A 24,554-nucleotide genomic window follows, 5' to 3' on the forward strand; every position below is an offset into this window, starting at 1 on the left:
CTCAGGTATGTCTTATACTACTCATAGCAAAACGAGGATTGGACCAAACTGCTATGCAATGGGAGTCTTATTTCCAGCCGTGTAGTAATTAATTTTTTTCCTAAGATGAGCATTTTATACAATATTATTAAATATTGAGAAATAAGAGCATCGCTTTAAAGGTTCCTTTCAGTTTTTGCATATACAGTAGACTCTTACTAATCCAAACCAGTTGGGTGAAAATGTTCACACGCGTCATAAAATGATGATATTTAAGTACAGCTGTCATCAGCACGGTTCAGACTAATTTTGGATAAGCAGGGTTTGGATTAGCGAGAGACATTTTATTTCTGCGCCAGTGCTAAAACACTTTCAATCCTGTAGGATTTGCAGAACCACAAAAAATAAACTGATATTCAAAAGAATTATACAAAATACATGGGAGCAGATTCACCAAGCACATGGTCTACTAATGGATCCAGCATGTTACAAACAAGAGCTGGTTTATTCTGATGCAAAAATTCCATTGAAATCTTATCCTGTTCCATGTCCCAATGTTCCATATTGCTAGTTTAACAGGATGGAGGCCAGGCGTGAACCAGCAACCTCTCGCACACCGCAGAGAGAGCCTTAACCAGGCTCGTCATGCCTCTATTCGGAGTATTTTCAAATAGCATTTGATTGTAACCAAACACGTGTGTCTAAACTAGTAGTCAAGCAGTCTAACACTGTCACTGGCTGCACTGTCATTATGTTTCATTATGATTTATTGCACTGGTCAGGTTTGCCAGTCAGATTGCTTACATAGAAGAAGCCTGTATCAGGTTGGATAAAATGAAAGCAATCCTGGTGTAGAAATGAGTCACTGCTGAACTCTGCCAAAGCACATGCAAAAGGATGGCTACAAGCCCCAGATGGTACAAGTGTATTTAAATTGAAGTGCCTGGATACGTGAATTAGCTAGTGCTTATTCTCTGCCTCAACATGTACAGTATGCAGGTTCACAGGAATTCGAGCTGGGGTAGGTCCAAGAGGCACAGATGTAAAAACTGCTGCCTTGTACAGCCCAGAAAGGGTTTTACTTTTAGCATTACAGTAACATTTCAGCTACCGTTGGGAGAATTATTAAGGTTTGCTGACACTTCACACATCGCTCCCAAAGCAATGAACTGTATCACCATAGCTCGCTGCACACCATAGAAGCTGAATAGAGCTCTGCAAAGATACATCCTGGACTGAATAAAGCTTGAAATAAACTAACAGCAATCTGAAAAATAAAGGGACGTGTTGAAAGAAAGGATTTGATTAAAAAAGAGGATTTCTGAGGATGAAAAGGCCAGGTCTTCAAAATATCCTAATCCAGCTCTGCATACCAAATAATCATTTTCTTTTCACGACGTCAAATTTTTATTCAGTCTGATTAGTTACTGACTGATGCTAGTCTGAAGCTATTCTGGAGTTGTTCATATGCAAGTCTGAGAATCCCATTGTGATACAACGACTAATGTGATATATCTATTGTGGACTCTATCTGTCTGGACTATCTATCTGTCTGGCCATCTGTCTGTATGTCACATTTTTACATATCTAGGAGAACCACTGATCCAATTGTGATGTAACTTGTAAAGGACACGTTTTTTTTTAGGATTTTCTTGGTGGTTTGAGATTAGAGAAATCAGCGATCATGAATTAGATAGTTATTAGAGTCGCCTTCAAACAGATCAAGACTTCCAGCGACTGTCTTCCGACAGCAAACCAAATGGTAAGTTACCAGCACTTACTGTCATTCATTTACAGTGAATGTTGGCAGTTGCCTCAAACTACAAATGCAGTAGTACTTTTTAGAAGCTGTTTAAGATGCCTAATTAAAGCACAAAGTGGTCTAACATTTTCACATAAGTGCCTATTGTTCCTATACCATGGACAACACAAAAACTTACCAACCACTGTTTCCATTGTTGGCTTATTTTTCAGACCACATCCTAATGACTGCTTGTATTTCTGTCTCAGTGAGATTCTCACAGACATCTGAGATTCGTTTGGTACCCCAGTGAAACTGGCACCGATGTTGGGTGGAAGGCACAGGTTTTTGGGTGTTTTATTCTGGTTCTTCTGCATAGAAGCGGACTTGGTCCTGGGTGGGATCTCGCTCAGCTCCTCCCAGCTGTAATCACACAGGTTTTGTATGCCATATGGCAGCCAGACATCTTGTTTCCTGCAGTCCGTTAAAGCCTTTTCAATCTCTTCCAAGAGTTCTGGAGCATCTGCCTTGTACTGCTCAAACCCGCGAACAAACTCCATAGCTTTATCTGAAAGAGAATACAACTATGTTTAAAATTCATGTGATATGTTGAGGTCACAAGATCTGTTCGCTACTCAGAACTGGACGAGTATAGATGGGCAGAATGGCCTTGTATTAGGATAGTCGGTTGGTCAAAGCTAGTGGCTGGAATAGCAGAGGCAGGAGACAGGATATTGGAGTTCAGAAATTGCGCTTCTTGCACACTTTTATTCTGTACAAATCAAACAAAATAAATCAACAAACAATCCAAAATAAACTAGTGTGGCACCCAAGCAACGGCTATCTCAGTGCAGGACAGCAAGTAAACCTTGCTACTCTCAGTTATTTTCCTAAACTAACTCTCTGGAGCTATCTCCCAGATCTTTTATAGCATGTGGCCAGGTGTAATTGATCATCAGTGAATCAATTAGCACCTGGCCACGTTTCACACACATTTTAGCAGGGAGGGGATTCAAACCCCAGCCTGCCATATATATATATATATATATATATATATATATATATATATATATATATATATATATATATATATATATATACAGTATATAAGTATAGGCAGAAAACGGAATTCCTCTGAAATCGCAGCTTCCACATTCACCATATTCTGCAATTACATTGCCATCATAATGATCATAAACAGACTGCTAGAGGGAGCTGAAATATATAGCCTAGCTGTTAGGTTAAATTAAAGATGTTAAATTAAGATGTTTAGTCTCCTTCAAAAAGTCTGAGTTCATTAAAGACTGGAGTTGACGCTTTGAAAATGTGGCCCAATAAGAAATCTCATGTAATGTGCTGTGATGTTTTTAAAGTGCCTGTTCTAAAGATTTTACTGACAAAAAATGCTTGATATATTAAACTGGAAGTACTTCACCCATGCATTGTTTGCTTGATTTACATTTTTATAAGCCATTATTAATGCAAATACTAAACACATAAGATGCTCTGCAGAACACCACTCAATCCAGATTTGGATTGCCTCTAATTATAAATCATATCCCCACTGGAACCTATTATAAGCACCTAGACTTATAATTGTGTTGGGAGTGTAGATCTGGCTCTCAGAATATCAATGACAAAGCATTCAAAATGTTTAAAACCACAGCAGGTTCTGTATAAACAGATTCCATATGTTAATATCTGCATTTCATCTGTTTTTTTTTTAAATTTAGATTTAATGACTTGTGTTTGGTGGCTACCTGCGCGAGAAATACTCAACTTGATTAGAGGTAGCCACTGAACACTTTAAATATCAAATTGTAAATAATTATTTGTTTGTATTTGAACCAAAAACGCTATCATGTACATTGCAGTATAATTAATAATAATAAAAAAGGTTCTTCAATTCACATGTAAACTACACAAGTTCTACTGGGGTTCATGAGCATGTCTCCCACCCCACAGCTGTGTACAATAGTTTTCAGTGGACTGAAGAAACAGCCCTGCCCTTTCCCACCTTCCCCTCCAAAGTTCAATGCCTGTCCTTGGCATACAGCTCTCTCATCTCAGCTTTCATGGATCTCCCAAGGAACTAATTGTAGTTTCTGCTTGAGTCCTCATTGAGTATTTTTCTGTGTTTCTAAATTCTAGAACCATCCCATGTGTGTCCTCACAAAGTGTTGTTAACTGTTATATTCTAAATTCTAAAACGTGTTCATGTGTTCCAGTGGCCTATTTTAATGGTCTAAAAAGTGTCGGATCTTAATATCACTGTTTTGTAACTATGTATCCAGCTAGCCAGGCTTATGTATTCACTTCGTTTCAAAATATGAATAGGAGTTGACATAGTTAGGACCTGTTGTTGAGGCACAATCACTTGGATGCTCCAACTTGAGAAAGTTTTAAGATCAATCAGCTTCTAGAATCCTGACGAGCTTAGACAGCACAACAACAACAACTTTGCACTTGTATACAGCGCCTTTCAAAACCAGGTCCTCTCAAAGCGCTGAACTCATTTCATCAGAGAAAATGGAAACTAATAGTTAAAAATGACTAATACTTTAGTTGTTAGTCAGCTACTTAAAATCAGTTGACAACCTTAGGGCAATGTACTAAGAAATGCCTTTTCAAACAGATATGCTTTTAAACGAGATTTGAAAATAGGGACAGACTCTGTTTGTCTGACCAAAGGAGGTTGGAATTACAAAGGCGAGTGAGAATGTTCTTTCACCCTGGTATGCTTTTTGAACCTGGGAAGCTGCAACAATCTGGCATCCTGTGAGAGGTGGAGGCCAGTGGGGGTATGGAGATTGTTGGGTCAAATGGCCTTCTCGCGTTTATAAATTTTGTTATGTCCTTAGTCACAAATTTTAGGAAGGCAGCATTTAGATCCGCCGCTGTTTAGATAATTAAAACAGACAATTAAAGGGAGTTTTTAGAGCTGTGGAAGTTTAACAAAACAGTGCTTGCATTCATTTTGTGTAATATTCCATTTGCTTTGATGCATTGCTTTAGGCTTGCATGTGCAATTTTAGCATTGGTAGTTTACTAAGCCAGGTTGCATATGCTGAAGCGTTGGGATCTTTTAAGGACCAACTAGACAAATTTCTGGGATAAATCCACTACTAAACCAGACAAGCAGTGCTGGGCCGAATAGCCTTCTCTCATTTATAACTTTATGTTCTTATGTGACAGGAATGTTGAATCACATGTGTTACACGAGTAATTTCTTTCTTATAGCAGATTCACATGATTGATTAAAGACTGCTGCTACAAGCACTGTGCAGAACAGAATGACAGTCTTATCCCACTGATCACTAAAGCTAAATAATCCAGGACCTCTCTGCAGACAGACACAGTGAAGCTATTGTAGATGCATCCCTTGTGTATTTGTTGGTCATGAACTGTAAAATCATTCATTCTTTGTCTAGTCTAGTAGGTGATTTTTTTTGGGCAGCAAAAAAGCATTAAGGCTTGATAGCAACAGCACAGATAGAAAGTGAACACAGATAATGCATTGTTATGAGCTGCAGGCTGGGATGTGATACACTGGACTGCAGCACTGAAGAAGATCATGGGAGTGATTTACTGCAGGCTTTGCATTTCAAATGGAGTCCTAATTTCTTTATTTCTTCAATCTTAGCCCAAGTCCTATTCACCCCCACAGGCGATGCATATCCAGTCTGACGGTGATATAGTGGATGCATCCCAGAGAGGTAATGCAGTTGGCTTGGCAAGTGACTGTGTATCACAATCTGGATACAAGGGGCAGCCTGTGCAACGGTCTGCATTTATATCTGTATTTTTCCATGATATTGGTGTTTCAAATTTTGTATTTCCAGCAGTGCGGTGGGGGATGCCTGTGACCAACATGCTTGTTTACACTCGAGATTTAAACACTGTATAGATTAGACTGCAGTTCTATGAATAAACAATGCTGGTGTCAGAATAGGCCCCATGGGTTTTGTAACCAAGCGGTCACCTTTTTCAAAAATTCCGACCCTAAGCATTCTTTTTATAGAATAACTTGTAATTTGAAGTTATAATGGAAAGAGAGTGGTGCTAGAAAGAACTTACAGGAATAATAAGCGAGGGGATACTGCACAGGCAGAAGACACTACATATCCTCAATTTTTTTTTTTTTTTGAAAAGTGAGAAAATCAAAACACCTTGAGTGCTTAAGAGGACTTGAAATATATAACAGAGTTGTTTGGTTCAAGTTTTCTAGGTGTTTTACCTCTTTCAAAAAATAGGAGTGAATTAAAGAATGGAGGAAACTCTTTGAAAATTTGGCCCTTTGTACTGTATTACATCTGTGAACCTTAAATGATTTGTTCAAATAATGAACTGCTTCAGAGTGTGTGAAGACACTTTTCTTAACCCTGTTTTTAAACTAGCCTATTTGACGGCAGCCTGAACAGTTTTGTTTTTGTTTAAGCTTTTTTTTTTGCACTTTGTTATTTTGCAGCTTCCTTGCCTCAGTCTCCTTCCCAGCCGATACCATCTGGGCCCGCAACACTACCGTCACAGGAACCTTTAAAGCATATTCATGTACTGCAAATGCATGTTTGTGTTCTCAGTAAGAAGTATACTATTATGAGCATGCCGTAGCCCAAAACAAAAGGAAATGTAAGGAGTAGTTTAGGTGGGTCAATTTAATTTTAGAATCTTACCAAGTTAATAATAAAATATTTAATTAAATAAAATTATTAAAAGGGTTTAGGACTAATGTTAGCAGTTGTAAATGAGTGATAGAAGTTCAAAGATTTTTTTTAATATTACAAATCTCAGGTCAGCTAGAAACACCCAGTTCTGCACTCAAGTCATGATACCAATCTTTCATTGGAAGAAGGCATACTGCCATCTATTGGATTTACATTATATATACAACAGTCTTTGGCGTTGTCTCCACCCCCAGATTATTCCATATCTCATTCAGATGTTGCCATCCTCCAGGACCGCTCTGTACATGAAAAGTTAATAGGATATGGCAATGCAGTGATTCTGAAGATAGTGTGACATAGCTGTGAATGGGTATGCATGCACCTTCATATGTCCCCGCATTGTGTTAATCCCAATGATTCATGCTGAAGAATGTGCTGCCAAGTTTAATCAAAATTATAGAAGCGGCTCTCAAGATACAGACAGATGTAGAGAGGCACCTCCATATATCCCCACAATCTGCTACTCGAACTCATGCTAAGTAATGTGAATACCAAATTCCAATACAATTTAGTAAGTGCTGTTCCTGATATAAGCCAAAATGCAGGAGTGACTTACAGATGGACAAATGTATGCTCAGATAAACACAATCCTCTCAGTAACCGTACACTCATTAGCATGCCAAGAGTCATCACAGTTGGATAAGTGTTTTCCATATACAAGTGTGACAAACTGGGCAGATATGATTTCACGTGGAGAGTCAACACTGAAAGCCATGGCTGACGGCAGGATGACCCAAACCAGGGGAGGCGATACCCTCCTCCGGTACAGTGCTGACAACAGACATGCTGAACAAGCTGATGTTTACAGCTATAGAGCAGACTGCATGAGGTTTGTGGACTGTGAATTGACTGAGGTGTAACTGGTTCACATATTTATACTCTAGTTTCCAACATTTGCTCTGTAGAGTGCTTTTGTTACATCAGGGCTGGATTACTGCAATGCTTTTTGCCGGTCTTCCAAAAACTACTATAGCCAAGCTTCAATTGATTCAAAACTCTGCGGCTGGATTCTTAACAGGTAATTCTGCTTACTTCTAAGGCTCTGCATGGCCTGGCTCCTTCCTATTTGTCTGAACTTATACAGCGTTATGTCTCAAATCACGAACTGTGCTCTGTTGATGCCTACCTGCTTTGTGTACCTTCTTTTGGGACAGTTGCTTTTGGTGCCCGCTCCTTTCGATGTCTCGCTCCGAAACTTTGGAACTTTGGAGACATCAGGAGTGTTCCCACAATCTCTTTATTTAAAATTAGACCGAAGACCTTTTTGTTCGACCAGGCTTATAATTGATTTTAAGTAGATTTTATGAAGCGCCTTGAGACATTTTATTATGTATATGGGGCGCTATAGAAAAAATATATGATTGATTGATTGATTGACTAGTACAAATAAACTTACTGGTTTAGCCTAGAACAAAGAAGGGTTAAGGAGGGAATTGATTAAAAGTCTCTAAATCTTAAATGAGATGACATAGTTAACCTTAACCAGTACTGTAAGCACATCACAGAAACCAGGGCTTACAAACAATGACACAAGTACCAGTATGTACTGTTGTTAAGATTGTGAAGTGCATCAAACAATGGACTTGCAAATAACAGCATGTCAAGATGTTGAGATGTGAGAATCTCTGTGGAAAAAAGGATGAAAAACAAAAGACAAACAAAACAAAAATGGTCTAAATGTAATATTTAGTTACAGGACGTAACTCCAACATGACTATACAAAAAGCTTTACTGAAGGAAAGACTTCAGAAAGGTTTTTCTTTTTGTGTTTAATGGCGTTTCCCATTGTTTACAACTGCAGCTGGTGGCACCCTCTAGTGACAGACAGCTCATCTGCAGCACACAAAGGCTCCTTTATTTGAAGCAAGACCAGTTTAAGAGAATAATAAAATAAAAAAAACACTGCAAGACCCAACTTACTTGCCGATAGGCGCAGCTCATTTATTTTTTCTTCTTGTTTTGTTACATGAAAATGTATTTAAAATGTGCCTCAAAATAGGATCTCAGGTGTTAATGTACTGTAGCAGGCTGGTCTCCACTCTGAAGACATGCTAATCCAGGCAATGAGCCATGAATATACACCGTTATCGTTTAATGGGCTACAGAAGGTACAATTATAAGACAATCATTTCAAGACGGAAAAAGCCATTTCAAGTAATTTCTGCTTGAACATATACAAAATCGCAAAAGTTCCTAAATTAACTTCATCCACTTGCCTCTGCCTTTATTTACAACTAGAGCCTTTCTCCCAAGGCTCCACATCGGCAGTTTTGAGCCTGTCAAGAAACGTTCATTGCTTCTGGTGGATCAACAGATCTGCCCAGATCAACCAGCTGCTAGGAACTGGACGAGCCCTGATGGACTGACGGATTCCTATCTCCTGTTCTGGTTTTCTTACTGTATTTCTAGAAGGGGAACCTGTTTATACCGAGTGTTTGTAATACGCCAGCAAGTCGTCGAGACTCTGCTGCTCTGGGGGAGGAGTCTGGGAGGCTGCTGCTTGTGTGTTTCCAGGACTCCGTGCTGCCGGGCCCTGGGGGGGATATCCTTGCCTGCTCCTGGTCCAGCTTTTCCCCTGGTTGGGTTTCTTATAGTCGCTGAAGTATTCTGAAGGAGGAGCAAACTCTGCCTCCCGTTCATCCCTGCGTCGACTTGTCCACTGGCCAAGAGCGAACTCTGAAAAAAGAAATCAAGAAAGTTCAGCCGCAGTTTTAAATTAAAACAGAAATAGAAATGTGAACAAACCACAAAAGCATTCTCCGTAGCATAATCTAAAGTGTTTGTCTTATGAGGTACGTACAATTGATATGTCCAGAGTTAAAAAGAATGTGGCATGAAAAGGTTAATTTATAATAGCCTGTAATGGAACTTTGAGAGAATCCTAGAACACAGCTTGTAAAGACACTGTCTGTAAAAGCCAGTGGTCTGTATCACTAATATGGTCAGATGTTAAAACAATGTGGCACTGAAACGGTTAATGTTGAATGGACATCACCTGTAAAAGAACTTTACTGAAAACTCACGCCAGGGCTGGTAACATATCTTGCATGATATATTGCACAGTGAGGTGTGTATACATGACCATCACCACTTCACCAGAGATTAACAGGTATGCATCAGTGTTCTGCATAAGGTGAACTCATGTAGAGCTAAACTGGACTGTGATCAGACAGCATCAAATCTACTGTACAACTGTATCAAACCCTTGTATAGGAAGCTTCTTACCTTTTCCTTTATCCCATTCCCGCACATGAGGAATACCCATCTTTGTGTCTTTTCGTTCTTGGATGACAACGTCCACCTTCTTATTCTCCACGGATGCAGGTGATTTCTGTTCCGGTAACAAAGGCACAGGCCCAACAATCTCCTCTTTCTCCACTGAAAAACAAATTGACAGCAACAGGTAATACAGTCTATAGAATATATAGTAGATGCCAATATTGATGTGATATAGCCATTTGACATTTCTTTGACAGGATGTCTTGTATTAGAAATTACATCCCCATTAAAATGATTGCAGCTCTAAAAGTAATTTTGTAACTCTCATCAGCTTGTGTACTACAAGTCGTTATATACAAGTCACAAATGTGCAGTTTTGAAAGAAACACACGTTATAGTAAACTTGTATTTTTATTTTAAAATATGACGTCTGGTGCTACCGGAATTCTCTGTTTAAGATTAATGAAAGGATTATGTTAGCTATGATTACTTTAAGCTGAGCTATGCCGTTTTGAAATGTGCTACCTTCATTGTCTGCTACATCCAGCTCCTCTTCTGCTCCATCTCCTTTCAGTTTCTTCATCTTCCTCTGACGTACTTTCGCAAGTCTGGCATCCAGCATGGCTTTCCGTGTGCCCTTTAACTTTTCTCGCTTGGCTCTTTGCTCCGTGGTCTGGATGAAATAAAAATAATGGTGTTCAGAAACATCACAGTCTTTTATTATAGGTTGGAAGGTTTACTAAAATTTACAAAATACTAGAGTCTTCTAAATTTGGATTACTAATGCTTACAATAACAATAATTCAATTTAAATAAAAGTTGCACTACATAAAAAAAAGTGATATCCATCCCCAAGAAATAAACCCCCAAAACCCTCAATAGCTTGTGTGAAAGAATGTCCACAGCATGTGTCTTCCCAATCAGACAAGCAGTTCTCTAGACACATGTAATGCAAGTATAACCACACCCACTATGCCCACCGCCTGTGATACGCACCCCTAAAAGAGAATTAGAGTTGGGAGGATTGATTTTATTAGTTTCGAATCCAAACAATGTACAGCACGGCATTCACAGTGCTGTACATGAAAGAAACTGCATTGCATTATAAAGCACTACTGAGGTAATTTGGTACCTGGTCTCGCAACATGTCCAGAGTCTCCCTCTGTTTAAATCTGAGCGCTTCATCTTGAGCAAAGGCAAAATAACCCACACCAAGCTCCCGGGCCTCTGAAAACCAAATCAGGAAAAAACACTACATTGCTTCTTCATTCAACAATAACCACAGAACTAGCTATAAACTAGAAATAATCGCAAGCCTCGAACACCTGAGAAGCGTCTCTGTGCTTATACAATGGCTCACTGCTGCTTTAAAATGAACAGTGCTCTTGTATTTATGTTGCGTGATACCAACATATTTATGGTATGCAATTCTTTTCATCAGAGAAAGCTATTTTAGAAAGAAAAAGTCTGCAAAGGGTTAGATTACAGTTCAACCAATATAAAGGCTAAAAAAGCACTTCTCCTTGCAGATTTCTGAAGGCCAGAACGGGGGAAGAGAATGAAGTGGTTTTCCTGCTCCTACAAGAGAGACTGGTCAGCCCCGGGACAGGTCAGGCAGTGCAGCCAGTCCTCACCTCTTTCTCGGATGTCCTCGTAATGCAGTGGTCCGATGGGCCTCTTCAGGGCCGCCTCCTCCTCCTCCCATTGCTGCCGCTGCAGCTCACGACGCATGTCTTCAGACAGCAGGGTCTTTCCCTTGTCCTCCTGCCTACAAGAAAACAGACTTCACAAACCTTTCCACAGTAGAACATGTTTCAGACACTTAGGAAGCCTAAACCTTTAGCAACTAAAGTCAAATGTGTGCCTATGTGAATAGAAACATTGTTTGCAGCCTTGTGTAATGTGAATATGTCACTTCAGAATACTGTGTCTACATGTTACAAAATATGCTCCATTATAAACTTTTTTTAAAAAGCGAGGCAGTTCAGCTGTAAATAGTGACAATAAAGTAGGGCTGACTTCATCAGGAGTCATCAGCCATTAAACTGGCAAAAATATAATAAAAACATAGAGTTGATACAACAAATATGCCAGTTTTGCTGTGGAACTCTGAACTAGTGTAGTATTGATTTCAATACTGTTCATTAATGTAATTTATTTTCAATGCATTTTACGTGCACAACAAACTGTAATAATTAAACACAGGAAAACTATATTCATGCACACTGCAGTGTTATGTATGCTATTTTGTGCAACTTATATTCATAACATTTCAATACTGCACAGCTATTTATTTACTTATGCTTCCCAAAGTGATATTAAGTGGGGTGGAAATCAGTTATGACAGATCAAAGGAATTGATTTTAACCGGAGTATGATATATACCACTCAACTTCTAGAGATACATATGTATTTTGAGTAAACACATTTATCTGTGAAAAGAAAAACATCAGCAATGTAACAAAACTAGTAAGAAGCAAGCTAGGTGAAAGTTGCTTCACAGAGACTGGGGTAATGGGTAAGAACACATCACATTCATTCTGACCATTTTAAAAATGCAGCTTTCAGCACAGGTTCAGGATGTGTCACATTGGTTGAAAGAGATGGAATGGTAAATATTTTGTTTCTCAAAACATGATGTATTCACAGTTACCTTTTTACATGCAGGTTTTTATCCATTTTTAGCAACTCAGGTAAATCCTTCTTCATGCATCGCCTCGATCGACCTAGTGAATCAACATAATCCACCCTGCAGAAAAGAAAAATAAATGGAACCGTGTAAGAGGGGCATCAAATCACTTAACCTCTGTGTGTCCACCCCTGGATGAGCAACAAGAGTCAGCTGGACTTGCTGATATGAAACCAGCAGATAGAGTCCTTTGAACTTACTGGGGGGTTCATTTTCAGTTATAATATTTAAAGAATGCAATGAAATGCAAATAACCTGCACGGAATGCTTGGATACTCCATGCAAGCACTGCACGTTATTTTTGCCCTAAACATTCATTGCCGTTGTTCTTTCCCCAGGTTGAGTCCACTGGACACACCTTGCTAGTCCTGATGATTAGTTGTCACTATATCATAAGGAGGGGAATTTTCAAAGCAAAGTTGCAGACCGCATCAACTCTTGAAGGAATGCAAAGACATAACAATGTAAATCCTAAATGCATATACATTGTAAAGGGAGATTCCACTGGAGTCTCTTTGGGCTTACTGGGCTAGACTCTCAAATGGAAAGGGAAACAGCAACCAATAAAGTTACCAAACCCGAAACAAACAACGCATTTAAACAAGGGGCTTGTAAAGAGTGTCTGGTTGTTTCTTCTTCATTTTAAAATTGGATTCAGTTTTTGAAAACAATTGCACGAATGAAGATTTGGAGTGAATATGTTTAAGAATATAGACCCTTGTTTGTGAAGGCATTACCATTCCTGGTCAGGGTTCTCTGAATGAAGACACAGAGTGAATATGTTTAGGAATGTAGACCCTTGTTTGTGAAGGCATTACCATTCCTGGTCAGGGTTCTCCGAATGAAGACTTGGAGTGAATATGTTTAGGAATGTAGACCCTTGTTTGTGAAGGCATTACCATTCCTGGTCAGGGTTCTCCGAATGAAGACTTGGAGTGAATATGTTTAGGAATGCAGACCCTTGTTTGTGAAGGCATTACCATTCCTGGTCAGGGTTCTCTGAATGAAGACTTGGGAGTGAATATGTTTAGGAATGTAGACCCTTGTTTGTGAAGGCATTACCATTCCTGGTCAGGGTTCTCCGGAGGTGGGATCTCACTGTCTGGCAGCACCTCCTCAGCAGATTCCCTCACTGCTGTGCTCTTGGCTGCGTCTCTCTTCTGATCGATAATCTTCTGTGTAAAATCCACCAGGAACAGGCTCTCGGTTTCTTCATCTGAAAAACAAGCCTGTCAGTTACATATATCTCCCGCCGACCCAAATTCACAATTACAGCTCTCAGTATGAAGAAAGCTGATGATCATGACGTTTATCAACAGTAAGTACAGATTAACCCTTTGCGGTCCTATGTCGGACCTGGTCCGACATTGCAATTATTCCTATCCGGTCCAATGTTGGACCCTGTCCAACATCATCAAAAAAAACGGGTTTCTAGTCGTTTTTTCTCCGGAAAAAGCCGAGAAAACTATTCAATGGCCGAGTGGGAGCGACAGGAGCCGAGACAAGCCAGAAAAAAAAGGGCGTATCTCATGAATAGTCATAAAATTAACTGCACGTGTGAAAATAAATTGGACCCGACGCGCCTGACACGCACTTAATAAATGGACTACAGAGGGTTAATGTCCATTAAGAATTTACAAGTTTCATGACAATATGATAAACGATTATCCAGATATATGCAAATTGTGTGACGTACAGATATATGGGCGAACATAGAGACAGATGTGCCCTATATCCTAAGAATCTGATGTTATCACTGATCTTTGCTAAATAATGTTGATAACAAGTTTCAAGGCAATTGGATAAGCAGTTTAATAGATCCATGGAGAAATCTGTGAAGTGTGACATATATATGTACAAACGCTTTCGCTATATCCACTTAGCAGGGCATTTCATCCCCAGAGGAGGGTATTAAAACAAACAGGAAACAACAGTAACAGTCAAAAACAATGAAAAGCATGTATTACTGATTTTAATTCAGCGCAGGAATACACATGTAATAGAACTTGTAATGTTTTAATTAAGCAACAGAAACCAAAGAAGAGCGCTTAACCATCTGGTAAGGCCTGCCTCATGCAGTTAAATGTCCCGAGCTCAAAGGGTACTTAACATAATTTGAGGGTTCTATTGCTATAAATAAACATTGAAAGGTTTTTTTGTGTGTGTGTGATTTAATGCAGCACTAGTTTTAGTTGCTAATGAATATAAAGTTTCCTCAATATTCCATGAGTAATGCGGTTTACTCAGAACTCTGTATATGGTCTGGTAGCCTTCAGGCTTCATTACTCCAGTTAGAGATGGTTAATTCAGAGGTTCAGTACTTCTTTGTTTTTAGTTCTGAGACTGTAAATCTTGGAGTCGTGTGCTTTAACCAGCGGTGGACAATGTCATGTCGTGGGTATTTTCAACAGCCTAAATAATATTTTCAACAGACTAAATAATAACATAATCCTAAAAGAACTATTCTACTTCCACTCTGCTTTTCTTCAGTTCAGGCACCTCGTACACAAAGGCAAGCATGGTTTGAGATCTGTTTGTGTATTTGTGTCAGTATTTAATGTTGGTATTGTGTATTAATGTCAGTATTTAAGTTACCGTTAGGTCCTGATATAAATGTATTAGTGAAAGTAAAAATAATAATAGTAATTTAAATCATTAAAAATATCTAGTAACCTACATGTGTTATCGTTAATCAGTGTTTTTTGTATTGCCTACGATTCAATAAAGACTATTCTCTTTTTTTTAATTATTATCAAGTCATTGTAAACAGATTGGATGTATAGGACAGAGATGAAGCAGCCTTTAGTCTACATGATTTGAAACAACATTCAGAGGGAATGTACTACAATAGAGATTTTCTTTCATCAAGCAAAAAAAGGTTAATTACAGTGGCTTGATTTGGAACAGAGATTAAACATTCAAGGTCCTTAACTAGCCATTAGAAACCAGTCAGGTTAAAGAAAACATCCAATCCACTTTGTAATGCTGTAGATGAAACTGAAGTTCTGACTGATCACAAATTGCCTGGCTTATTCTGCATGCATACTGAAGTCATTTCAGGTGCTTACCTGGTAGATCTCCTTTTGTCATCTGCTCATACAGCCTGGCCTTCTCCTCCAGCTTCTGTCTATTGCAAGAAAACAAAACAATAAAGTACATGTGGAAACAAAAAGAGTGTGGATAACCAGAGAGTCGGGAAGTGACACAGAAGTAACGGAGTAACACAGCACAGGCCCCTCGGATTTACTTACACTGAACACAAAAGGAAAGGGGCACAGGGCTGTACCACCAAAGGCATCGCCGTGGACGACAATACACAGCATGTGTAATACACACAAATAAAATACGGAAAATGCAAACACAAAAAATGAAAGGTGGCATAGAGACAGACCCACAGCTCCCGCTGGTTAGGAAGGTCCCGCTGACACACTTAACTGATTTAAAAGCGTCTCCCTTTTGTTGTGAGATGCCCACCTGCTGGTTAGGGATCCACAGCTGGCCAGTCCCCAGCTGCCAAACACAGCAGGTGAAGCACCTGACTCGCTCCTACAAACATACACATGTGCTCGAGAAGCCAGGTACGGGACGCTGTCCCTGTTACACATATTTTTTATCGACTCGATATTTACAAAGCAACAGGAAAAGTAACAGAGACAGATGCTGAAAGATGCAAGACATGTGCAGTACAATGTACCATTCTTATCATTGCTTTCTTAGGTAAAAGGTTTAAAATCACACATATAACACATAAATACACAACTACTGCTGCAACTGTCTGTAATGTGCTATCATTCTTTCAATCGGGTTTGTTGGTTTGCTGTAACATGACATGGTTTCTAAAGTTATATGGGTGGGCAGGAGGTTGTGTATATTGTTTCTGCTCAACATTGCATATTATTAAAGCTGTTAATGACAGCTCTTACTTTGACTTGTCCAGTGTGTTCTCTTCTTCAGTCTTCTGCTCCACATCTTTCTCAGCTCTGTCCGACACCCCTTCATTCTGTTTATTCCAGATGCTGCTCTTCTGCAAGGCAGCAGTTACAACAGGAGGGTACAGAATTCAAGTGGCCCACAACAGTTTATTACAACTGTACACCACATCCAAACAAAACTACGGGACATTTTTAGCAGCCTACCGGTCAATAATGAATGTTCATTTTGCTTCTTTCAACATACCCTAGGTCCATCATCATTATTATTATTATTATTATTATTATTATTATTATTATTATTATTTTATAAAAGATAAGTGACTGAAATACTGCTATATCCATTTACAAGTTTCCACTACCTGGGTAAAAGACAGTAACAGCTAATAATCTCAAAAACATGTTTATGCACAGGACGATGATTATAAACGATTCTGGGATGTGGAATACCTTTGCTTAAGAGTGACAGGTAGAAGTTATTCTGGCATCTCCCAAGATTTAAAATACTGCCTAGTAGATTCATAAACTAATTGCCTGGGTTTACTAAGTTGCAAACAGCAGTAACATACCTTGTTTGTGGGTTTAGGTTTCAGTGGGGCTCCAGTATCTTTGACCAACTTTTCTTGTTTAAATGCCTCCTGCTTTCTGTAAAGCTCAGCTTTCAGGTCCACCAGCTGAATAAAGCATACAAAGTGCAGAGAGAGTACAGTTCCATAAGTAACATTCACTTTCACAATATTGAATAAGTTCACTCCTGATTTTGTAGTCATAAATAAGACTATGCCCAGTTCCAATCTAGAACTGTACACTTGTATTGTATGCAACATGTTAAAAGTAAGACAATTTAGTATTATAGCCTAAAGTGGAGCTATGCTTCTTACATAATCGATAGTGGATATTCCTGTGTATTTTGGCCCATATAGAACACACACATTGCCCTGCCTAGACTGCACAAGCACAGCTTGTGATTCGTGTAGATAGAACGGTCTTGCTTGTGTAACAGGATTGGACTCAAACAGGTACTCCCCTGAAGTTAGCACCTTAACCAGTGTTTAAAAAATAGCCAGGTTTGTTCACACAAGCAGTGTACAGCGGGAACAGCCCCACATTGGTTCTGAGGGCTGTATTAGCATTCTTTAAATATGCAGTGGTGTGTTTACAAGAAGGCACAGTGTACAGCCAGCAGCGAAAAATCTGATTTTCCGCAACATTAATATGTTTAAGTGTACTTTAGAATACATATCATTCAAAAGCATGCGTTTTATTATTAATACAATAACTGAACCCGGCACTGTGGGGTTGTAACGCACTAGTGTTACCAGTAGTACAAACTCAGCATGCTTTCTGTTGCTATGTTTTGGTTCACTGGCCAGTCTGAGCGCTATTGGCTCGTTTAGAGGGTCACCCTGCCATTATTAGGTGGTTAATTTTTTTTTTTTTTTGAACGCCACCAGTGTTTTTTTTATTTTAATTAAAAGCAGTGTACAGAAGACAAACAAAAACAAACTGGCTGTCACAACAGAGCCAACGTCAGTCATCACAAACGCTATATCATACCATTACAATCACCTTCAAACACAAGCTTTTACACAGTCGAGTTTTTGTGTGTTTAAAAAGCACTTACTGATGCTGCAGTAACATCAAATTGTTTCTTTCTCTTGTCCATTGTGGATAAATTGTGTTATACTGTATGTACGGTCAACATAAATTCTTCTTCCTCCCGTCCGCCATGTTGTTGAGGTCAAAGCATTTTATTAAATGGGCGGTGCTGCTTTTGTTAGAGGCGTGGTCGACAAGCACGTGTTTTGAAAGCACATGTCATCTGCACCTATGCGTTATTTTGGACTTTTGTTAAAAATTACTATAATAGTATTTTAAGTACTGAAGTCAATGTGTCCAAAACACTGCAGTTTTAGTACCGATTGTACCTCCTGGCGTACTGAATATTAAAAAAAGTACTTGATAATATTTGAAGATTTGCATACTGAATAACATGGAACCTTTTCAACAAATGCCTTAAATCGCTATAGTATGCTGTTATATATATAAGATTTTTAATCAATAAAATAATTCCATCTAGGGTTTATATGACGTCATATAAACTCACAGAAACCCGAGTTGGGTAGATAATCAACTGCAAACAATAACGTATTTTTAAGGGAAATGTGTTTCAATGGGGTATGCTTTTTTAATTTATTTATTTATTAGTCGCTGTCAGAATCGAAGATTTGTGCCGCTTGATTGTAGGATGATTGTAAATCTTCACAGAGACAGATTTGACAGAAGTGCCTAAAAAACACAAGTCATTGACAGGAATGTTTTAAATTTCCTGTTCCTCTCCAGTTTTTCTGAGATTTTGTTGATCATTAATGAACATTTCTCTACTGTGCGTGTTGTCGAGTGATTGAAAACGAGACATATTGTGCTGGAATTAAAAGTGGTCTAGATGAGTCAAATGGGTTAAAGTTAAAGTATATTTCCCTCTAGAGGAATTATGACATTTTGACGTCACTCCTGTAATTGCCTATTTTATATATATATATATATATATATATATATATATATATATATATATATATATATATATATATATAATAGAATTAACAGTTATGCTACAGTGTATGTCATAATAGTGCACCAAAATAATATGACATATAACAGTATAGTATTTTTTGTGCAGAGTTTCATGAAAATGTGCCAAATCACAACTGAAGTGCTTTATGAATTGCTGTGTGATATTTTTCTTTTAGTGATAAAGGTGGTGCAAACCTTCCACTGAAACAGAGCGTGTATTTCCCTTAGTGGGATTATTATGCAGAGCTCATTTGAAGTATTCCTAGCTGTTTTCTCGCTGGGCTGTGTTTGTTCAGGTAAGTATGAATGTGTTGAAATATTTGAACTACAACCCAATTGAACTAAATATACCACAGCAACCTAAATGAACAAAATCATGTATTTTCACTGATAAGAAAAAGGGCCTTACTGTGTTTAGCAGTGCTAGGTGACACATCGGTCTTTAAAAAATAACACTGGAATCACACTCTGTATTTAACTTAACACATGTGGCTGTAGAAATATCAATATTTACACATAATGCAAATATTAAGGAATTGTGGAAATCTCTTTTTAATTAAGACAGCCGAGTCAGTTGCAAGGTGACAGCATGGTCACACAAAACTGTCAAGAGGGACAGTGAGCACATAGTACTGTGGTCCAACAAGCAGGGGGCTTATCTTTTTTTGTATTTTTTTCATTTATGTATTTATTTGACAGGGATAACGTACAATATTTAACAGTTATGACATGTCATAAGATGTATTGCACCCAGATGTAGCTAGGAGCTCATTTTCATTGGCAGTCCCTGAACAAACACAGAAACGGAAAAACAAAAGAATGCAAATAAAGCAACATTTACAGAAGGGAACGTGATAAAAAAACACAGCAGACATATACAAGAAAATGAAGAAGTACAAACACATAAAATACACAACTAACTAATAAAATAACACAACGCATAACAACACAGAAACATCCCAGAACAGCCCCAAAACAGCCAGTGTTCTTTCCCGATGTCCTTACACGATTATCACACACACTGCTTTAAGGTTAAGGTACAGAAAGCAATGGGTGTGTTACTAGAACTACAATAAAACAACTTGGACCTCCTTAAACTTGTGTGCACTGGAATTATTTAAAATGTGAACAAAAACACTTTACATGCACAAAATGAGCCAAGTTAAGTGAAAACAGGATTGTGACAAAGCCAAGTTTTTTAACACCCAGCAGTTACAAATAGCATTGGGGAGGGTGAGAAAGGTGTGGGGGCATGCTAGCGCTAATTGTGTCGTGTTTAATTTGGCTGAGCTCTGGAAGCATTGTAGGCTGCAGCTACAGCTATGGCCAAATATTTTGCGTCACCCTATAGAATTAACTAATTTTGCTTCATAAAGTCGAATGAAAATATGTCAAAGTGTTACATTGACATATTGAATTACATATCGCTTTGTGTTTTCCATATACTTAACAAAAAACTGACAAAAATTGAAAAATTTACATTTCAAAATCTAACAAGAAATTCTGCCCTGCTATTATGGCTTCCAGTAGACTTTTGCAATATGATTTTGTAATTTCTTAAATTATGTTAAAATAGTTATTTTCTAAAATTCTAGGTGATGCAAAACTTCAAATACAGTACACCCCACCTTTTAGATTTGAAGAAAACTCCTTGAATTTCCTAAATAATTAATTGGACCGTCTTAACAGTATCTGTTACATATATTATCCAAACTAATTTTGACTAAATTAGTATTTGTAAAACCAATTTGCTTACAAATGACATTAATGTAGAAATAAATACATATTGTCAATCAAAAACCAATATTAAATACTCCTGTACCTTCATACAAGTACATGACGGTACTGGACATACAAGAGATGTTTTTACTCTATGACAAAGGGGCAACAGGGTTATCCCCCTCCCTGATTAATCTGACCTACATTATTAAAAATACATTTTGAAACAATAAAAGAAAAAGAAAACAACAGCATTGGTTCATTTCAAATGATATCATTTGCAACTTGAATTACAGAACCCATCAATGAATGGAGTGTACATCCAATCATATGTTGATAATGACAAACTTACATTTTTTTTTACATCACACAAACAGTGATCTTACATATATGTTTTATTTTGTACAATGACTGTCGCTGGTCTGCAGATTTGAATGCCAATTTGCAGACCTGACTCGTGAAATGTGGGTCACTCGGGTGCTCTGCAGCAATAAGCTACATACAATGCGATACTCCCCAACACTGCACATACAGTTAGGAATGGGTTGTCCTCTTTTTTACCTTGTAGGCCTAATCGAAGAATATTGTTTAAAAGAAGTGACTCTCAGATTTTCAGGACCTCCTGTGTTTTCGCAAATTTCAATTGTGCTTTGCTGTTTAACCAATGCTTAAAAAAATTAAACAGACCTACGTTAACACTGCTCTATAAAACTATGCATGTTTTTAACACTACCCTTTATTTGCTGTGACATTAGTGCTATCACTACAAGCTTCCTGGATATTTCACAATGAAACCTGTTGGGACAAATCACTATCGTTATCAATGAGAAGAGCAAACACATGTGGGTATAAATTACAGCAGCAGACTACCCGCAGAACGAGAAGCAAGGACCGAACCGTATCAGGTAAGTGAAACAGCTTTTCTCCAGGAAACAGACGTGTCAGAGGGGCTGCAATAAGGAGCACAGTGGTGGGGAATGTTACATTTCCAGGTTTTAATTGTTGAACTTTTACCATTGTTCTTCTTTCTAAGATGTATGTCATCCAACTATTAAGCAATCAACAGTGCTGAATATTTAGAAATACTAAAATACACACGTTCTGAAGACATTGAAAATGACTTCTAGTCAAAATGTTTGTCATTGAATTTAAAATTTCTTTAAAACATAAGAACATAAGAAAAGTTAGGAAGGAGAGCAGGCCATTCAGCCCATCTCAGCTTTCCTGGTTAGTAGCTGATTTGTAAGAATTATTTCACACACTAGTTGTACGATACAAGGCTTTTATTACATGCAAGAATAAAGAAATTGCATTGAACATCACAGAACAGTTGAGACCTCTATAACAATGAAAGAGCACAGCAGGTAAGATTTATGGAATTATTTGGTCAACTACAATCAATTTAATGTCTACTTTTGTTTCCTGAACTGTAACATAAACTGGTCATTTATAACCTCCAGCCGCTGCAAGTTATAGTCGTGGCAAGCACGATTCAAGAGTGTAGGAAGCTTCATACCTTCCTTTGGGTGATGTAAACAAACTGGAGTGTCATCAATGTCTTCCTTCTTAATAAAGGAAAATAAAGAATGATGGTTTAGTGTAAAATGTAACCCTTGTCTATGGACACTGCACCATTGATTAAGTAATGGTTTTTCTATGCAGAAGCCGAGCTTATAAAATGTGCATTCTAAAGTTGAAGAGTAGATTATTCTGTGAACACTTCCTGAACTAACTTCCATGTTTTCTTGATTTCAAAGATGCCAATCTCATTCTTTCACCATGATGCTTAGAATTGCTGCGTGTGGATTCCTCTTCATCTGCATCCTGGCGCTTGGGACAGAACATGTAGATGCTGGATCAAGCTTCCTGAGTCCTGCTGGTAGCAAACCTCAGGTACTAGCATGTGTGTACAGAACTATCAGCATGGACATTAGACTTCTGTTAGTTGGTGTTGTATCAGGGTATTTCTATTTCAGTTGTGATCTACAAAAAGCCACAAGCAAGGTTTGGCTCAATGAATGTGATATAAAATCCAAGTTAACTTCAATACCCTTTTGGAAACTTGAACGCAAGCAATTTTTCAGACTTAAAATTGAGTTTTGTTTTCACATTTAATATTTTGGTCAGAACCTACAGTTGTTTGCTTTTTTGGTGAAATTTGTTAAATGCGTGTTTGACTTGATTTGAAGTTTAGCATCTTTTGTTTGAATCCCAGCTGGGGAAGCCTGTGAAAAAGCCGGCTGAACCCAAGATGACACGTCGAGATTCAGAAAGCATGGTGGAGATTTTGGAAGGGCAATTTCATGACATTGGAAACAACAAAATAATGGTATATGTACCCATTGATTTATAATAAAGTGTTAACATTTCTATCGCAATATTACAAAAATAACAACAACAAAAAAAACCCTTGTATTATAATATTCTTCCTTGTCTTCCAGTTCAGTGTGCCTTTTGAAATCGGGATCTCAATGTCAGAATCTCAGTATCAGGAGTATGGGCACCTGTTGCAAAAACTCACAGAGGACATTCTAGCTGATAATACCGAAGGTACTATACAGTCCTTTATAAGTGTTGACAGGTACAGTGGATATCAAACTAGGATCCCTAGAGATTGGGTCTCACAAAATTATCGAAACCTATCATTATTGTTAGTGTAATCTGTTTAATGTACAAACAGTAATCTTTCACTACAGCCAGTTAAGGTGACTCCCTAACAAAAAATAGAACCTCTGAACTTTCATATCCTGCCTGTGCTGGACCTGCTGGCCAAACACAGGTAGAGTTCAAAGACAGGATGCAAGTTTTTAATTCTGGATAGTGGAAGACAAGCCGTGCTGTTGATGATGAATCACTGGGATCCTTCAAGACCCGACCCAATAAAGATATGGTATCAATCAGCTGCTAGGAACTGGATGAGCATTACTGGGCCTCTGTAAATGTTCTTGTTATATGGTAATACGTTGTGTGTAGGGTGTCTCTTCTTGGTATAAGAGATGGTGTTGTTCCGTTTGGGCTGGACGACCACAAAGCGGAGCGGTTCGGTCTGCGCTTATAAAGTGGCACCCCCTTCACCCAACCAAAAGTAAATTGGTTGTCATGGGAATCAGTTCCAAGCTGTGCTGGTGTGGTGACATGTCTGCACAGTTTGGAACACTTGTTAGCCAATGAGATTGTGCCCTTTAGTCTTGCCATTTTCTAAATTTACAGTATGTATGTGCTTTCCACAACATTGGGGGCTTTTGAGTGTATCTGGTAAACCCCTGGCATACTAATTTAAAGCACAATATGATACATTCACCTGGTATAGTAGGTCTACTTTCACTTTACTTATGACCTTGTGCTTTTGTGTATTTACTTTTAATTGCTTGAAAAAAGTAATTCTGTTTTTCTTTCAGATCAGTAATCTGAAAACTGGCAGCACTGGAATGCTTAATTGAACTGACTGGGGATGCTTGCAATACAAGATGGTCCATTAATTACTGTATATGTGTGTTTCTGTATCAGCATTAATGTGTAAAAATTTGCAATTCATTATTTCTTTATTGCTCCTTGCAAAATGGCTTTAAATTTGGCATAGACCATACAGAATTGTGTAATGTTAAATTTATAATAAACTTCCTGCAGACTATTTTATACTTTTTTTTTTTTTTTTAATAGTTTATAGTGTGCATTTACTGTTTTGTAGCAATTGTTATTCCCAGAGCATTCTTACAGGAAAAAGGTGCATCTTCCCTGATTTGCAGATAGAATAAATAGGGTGTACCGAATGACATTATTTCCCCACCCACTTATCATTCCTGTTATTTGGTTTCCAATTCTTGTTTTTCTTTCCATCCTTGAAACCTATTTTTAAAAATTTTGAGCTCTGCCAGGATCTTCGCACTGTTTTCTGGTGCTTCTAGTTAGTTCCCCACTATAGAATTTGCATAATTAACATGAGACTAAGGGGTGATGTACATATAGGCGCAGTGCAAATA

At 38.1% G+C, this 24,554-nt stretch overlaps 2 protein-coding genes across 2 annotated transcripts; one reads left to right on the forward strand and one right to left on the reverse strand.

Annotated features, from left to right (window-relative positions):
* Nucleotides 1–8,360: 8,360 nt before the first annotated feature.
* Nucleotides 8,361–18,042, reverse strand: LOC117412056 (coiled-coil domain-containing protein 174-like). Its single transcript, XM_034020026.3, has 11 exons — nt 17,906–18,042; nt 16,851–16,955; nt 16,276–16,376; nt 15,421–15,479; nt 13,415–13,568; nt 12,317–12,412; nt 11,298–11,431; nt 10,796–10,890; nt 10,189–10,336; nt 9,670–9,822; nt 8,361–9,120 (listed from the first exon to the last, which is right to left on the reverse strand). The coding sequence occupies exons 1-11, from the start codon at nt 17,945–17,947 to the stop codon at nt 8,867–8,869; spliced, it is 1,341 nt and encodes a 446-aa protein (XP_033875917.3). The 5' UTR covers nt 17,948–18,042; the 3' UTR covers nt 8,361–8,866.
* A 3,293-nt stretch (nt 18,043–21,335) lies between these two features.
* Nucleotides 21,336–24,025, forward strand: LOC117412524 (ghrelin-like). The gene is made up of 5 exons (XM_058988196.1): nt 21,336–21,479; nt 22,332–22,467; nt 22,790–22,903; nt 23,016–23,124; nt 23,973–24,025. Exons 2-5 carry the CDS (start codon nt 22,354–22,356, stop codon nt 23,978–23,980), a joined length of 345 nt encoding a protein of 114 aa, XP_058844179.1. The 5' UTR covers nt 21,336–21,479; nt 22,332–22,353; the 3' UTR covers nt 23,981–24,025.
* The last annotated feature ends 529 nt before the right edge of the window (nt 24,026–24,554 follow it).

Source organism: Acipenser ruthenus, chromosome 16 (genome assembly GCF_902713425.1).
Source record: "Acipenser ruthenus chromosome 16, fAciRut3.2 maternal haplotype, whole genome shotgun sequence".
In the NCBI taxonomy this organism is placed as follows: Eukaryota; Metazoa; Chordata; class Actinopteri; order Acipenseriformes; family Acipenseridae; genus Acipenser; species Acipenser ruthenus.